This window comes from Telopea speciosissima, chromosome 2 (genome assembly GCF_018873765.1).
Source record: "Telopea speciosissima isolate NSW1024214 ecotype Mountain lineage chromosome 2, Tspe_v1, whole genome shotgun sequence".
In the NCBI taxonomy this organism is placed as follows: Eukaryota; Viridiplantae; Streptophyta; class Magnoliopsida; order Proteales; family Proteaceae; genus Telopea; species Telopea speciosissima.
In genome coordinates, this window is record NC_057917.1 from 81090796 (window position 1) to 81093933 (window position 3138).

The 3138-nt window shown below is 41.0% G+C and overlaps 1 protein-coding gene across 2 annotated transcripts; it reads right to left on the reverse strand.

Annotated features, from left to right (window-relative positions):
- Positions 1-738: 738 nt before the first annotated feature.
- On the reverse strand, positions 739-3138 carry LOC122652247 (probable tRNA N6-adenosine threonylcarbamoyltransferase). Of its 2 annotated transcripts, XM_043845935.1 has the most exons (4): positions 2432-3138; positions 1393-1548; positions 891-1206; positions 739-854 (listed from the first exon to the last, which is right to left on the reverse strand). In XM_043845935.1, exons 1-4 carry the CDS (start codon positions 2984-2986, stop codon positions 835-837), a joined length of 1047 nt encoding a protein of 348 aa, XP_043701870.1. In that variant the 5' UTR covers positions 2987-3138; the 3' UTR covers positions 739-834. The 2 variants fall into 2 exon arrangements, with proteins under 2 accessions (XP_043701870.1, XP_043701869.1); XM_043845934.1 differs by having other exon boundaries at positions 739-1206.

The window sequence follows — 3138 nt, forward strand, 5'->3', positions numbered from 1 at the left end:
TCCATGTTGATGTCCCTGCGCACTCTAATAATTAGCCTGCGCACTAATAATTGCCTGCAAGGAACAAGGCCACACTCCTATCCAAGGTGGGCTTGCTTTGGAAGCTCTCCATCTTGCTGTAGAGCATAGTTTATATCCTAAAAACAGTTCCCATTACCATAAATACCCAAGTAGTGGTTTTCTGTTGGGATCTATGGATGCGGAGTTCAATTGGGTCAACTCATCATCACAGTAAACCTATGAAGAGCTGTTAAGTCCACAAAACTAGTAATGCTAGGCATGGCAATCTTTAGTACTCAACTTAAGGTAGGCAGCTGGGCTGGATTTATAGATGGAAATGCTTGGTGGCCTTTACCCTCCCCACCCCACCCCCCACCCCCAACACCCTGCCTTTTCATAATCACATCCAACTTTGTAAGATCAGACTGGAAAACTCAGCTAACAAGCCACTGATTTTAATTAATTTTCACTTACTGAAATGCTCTCAGGATGCTATTTCCTGCATTTTAGTTGGGTTGCATGGATGATCCTCCATCACACGCCGTGCACAGAGAAATCTTGACATAAGAAAGATTAGGGATCTGACATCAATATACATACATGTCACAAAGAGTGAAAGTAACAAAGGAATAGGATTGAGCTGCTAAAATCTTTAGTCAATCAGGTAGAGGAAAACTGCTTGTTCTTTTCCCTTCTCCATTCTGCCACTAGAAGTAACAAACTGAACCGAACAGAACAGAACTGCACTGGCTACTATAAATAAGGAATCATTATATATAAATCAAACTAACATCTCAATCAAACAACAGAAACTGTAATATACATATCTAAAAATTATTGGCTGGAAATGACATATCCTTCCTTATATGTGGTGTTCACACTTGGCTCATCATCCTTGAGTTTCTCTCTCCAAATTGCTTGCACCTCATCGGTGCGGAACCTCTGAGTGAATGTTGATTCCTCTAGAGGTGTTGTCATACCATGCGCATATGCTAGGAGACCGGTGTATGCAATCATTGCCCCATTGTCAATGCAGTACCTGTCATCAGTAGCAAACAGCCGACCACCCCGCTCAGAGCACATTATTTTCATCATCTCTTGCAACCGCTCATTGCATCCTACACCTCCCACGATAAGAACATCCTTTTTGTCACAATGTGCCATGGCTCGCTCTGTAATCTCCACAAGCATCGCGAATACTGTTTCCTATAGTTCATAGTAAAACACGAAAGCATCTTAATCACTGTCTTCATTGATCAAACGCTGGTTGTTATTTATATGTACCTAACTCATATATATCTTTTTGGCTATAAATAACATTCATTACCCATTTGTGACCATTACTTAGTCTGTAGATCAGTGTAGATGGAAGGATTAGAACTAAAATCTTACCTGCAAGGAGTAGCACAAATCTGCAGGGGTGCACTCATTGTTTTTGAGTTTCTCCACAGCAGTGGCTTCAATACAGCTCAGTATCCCACTAAATGAAACATCCATTCCTTTGACAACATAAGGCAGTTCCAGAAACTGTACTCCTTTCTTAGCAAGCTGGTGCATGAAAAATCTAAGAATGTCAGAACAGAGAGCATTTTCTCTAAGGGAAAAATATATCAAAGCAGGTATCTTTTATAACTAGCCAAGAATTGATTACGAGCTTATAGCGAGTGTAAACTTAGCAGCAGTACATATACTATATGGCTTGACGTCCTTTCCATGGTTCATGTGGTAATTCTGACCATTGCATAGATGGGGCCAGGACTGGATTGGTCATGTGTTAAATTTCAACATTAGTTCAATCATATACCCCACCCCCCATGTATTGGCATGCACTCTTGGTAGTACTGGATTTTTATGCTGAAACTTGGCATGTGAACAGGTGATCTTGGGGTCGACCTGTCCACATTTTGGGGCACATCCAACATGCCACATGGCTAAAGGGTGGGTCATGTAGCAAAGCTTATCTGAATGGCCATGGAGGAAATATTTCGCACCAAATATATATAAAACTGGAACAAAAAAGCATGATGAAGTTTATGCAAATAATTAAGTTAAAAGAGCTTGTGAGTTCTACATTCCACCTCACAAATTTAGCTGCATATATGAGCTACTGTTACTGTAAACATTAAAACCACCAGTCAAATAATGCTTTACCACTTAATAAAGCCACTAATCAAATTAAAAATTGTACAACTTAATGACAATCCCATTTGAAAAATCGAACACATCCAAACTACGAATACTGATTTGCATAAAAGTACATAATTTCATAAACAAAACATGGAGCCTCTAAATAACACCCACAACCTTTGTTTAAATCCATCTTTACCCACTAATAAAAGATGCATAGCTAATTTTTCAGATAATATAGGAATTGCCAGCTAAAGTTTAAGTACAAAATGAATTAAATAACTATATTGCACTCACTCAATACCTGCTCAATGTTGTATCCTGGGCTTGGATCATTGGAGAGTGTTAGAACCCTAGCAAACCTATCCAGACAGTTCCCAACAGCAATATCAATGGTCTCCCCAAAAATACGATAACGCCCCTCACTATAAGCAATCACCTGCGTGTTTCCACCACTAACATACAATACCACAGGATCATTAGCCCCGGTCACAACTCTCCCCATCTCAATGTGTGCAACGCAGTGGTTTACAGCAACAATTGGCTTCTTCCACAGCTGGGAAAGCATACGGACAACCACAGCAGAAACCTGGAGAGGAGCACCCATACCAGGACCCTTGGTGTAACAGAGGCAGTCAATTTCATCAGGGGTAATCTTAGCAGTTTCTAGTGCAGATTTGACGAGAGGAAGCACGTGTTGGAGATGGTGTTGGGCAGTCTCTCGAGGAAGGAAGCCCTGTCCAGGAGGAGTGATGTAGGTGTGGCGTGGGTTTGACAAGATGGTGCCATCAAGGGTTACAATGCCAACACCGATCTTGTTGGCTGAACCCTCAAAGCCTAGTGCAATCATCTTCTTCATCCCTCAGGTCCAGAAAACAATCAAGAGCTTTAGCCACAGCCCTCAGGTCCAGAAAAGAAAATTTGTCTCTTCTTCAAGCTTTGCAAACTGTACAAGCTTCAGTAGTTTCAACTGAAAGTGGAAGTATTTCCTGGAAGAGCATCAACTGTGTT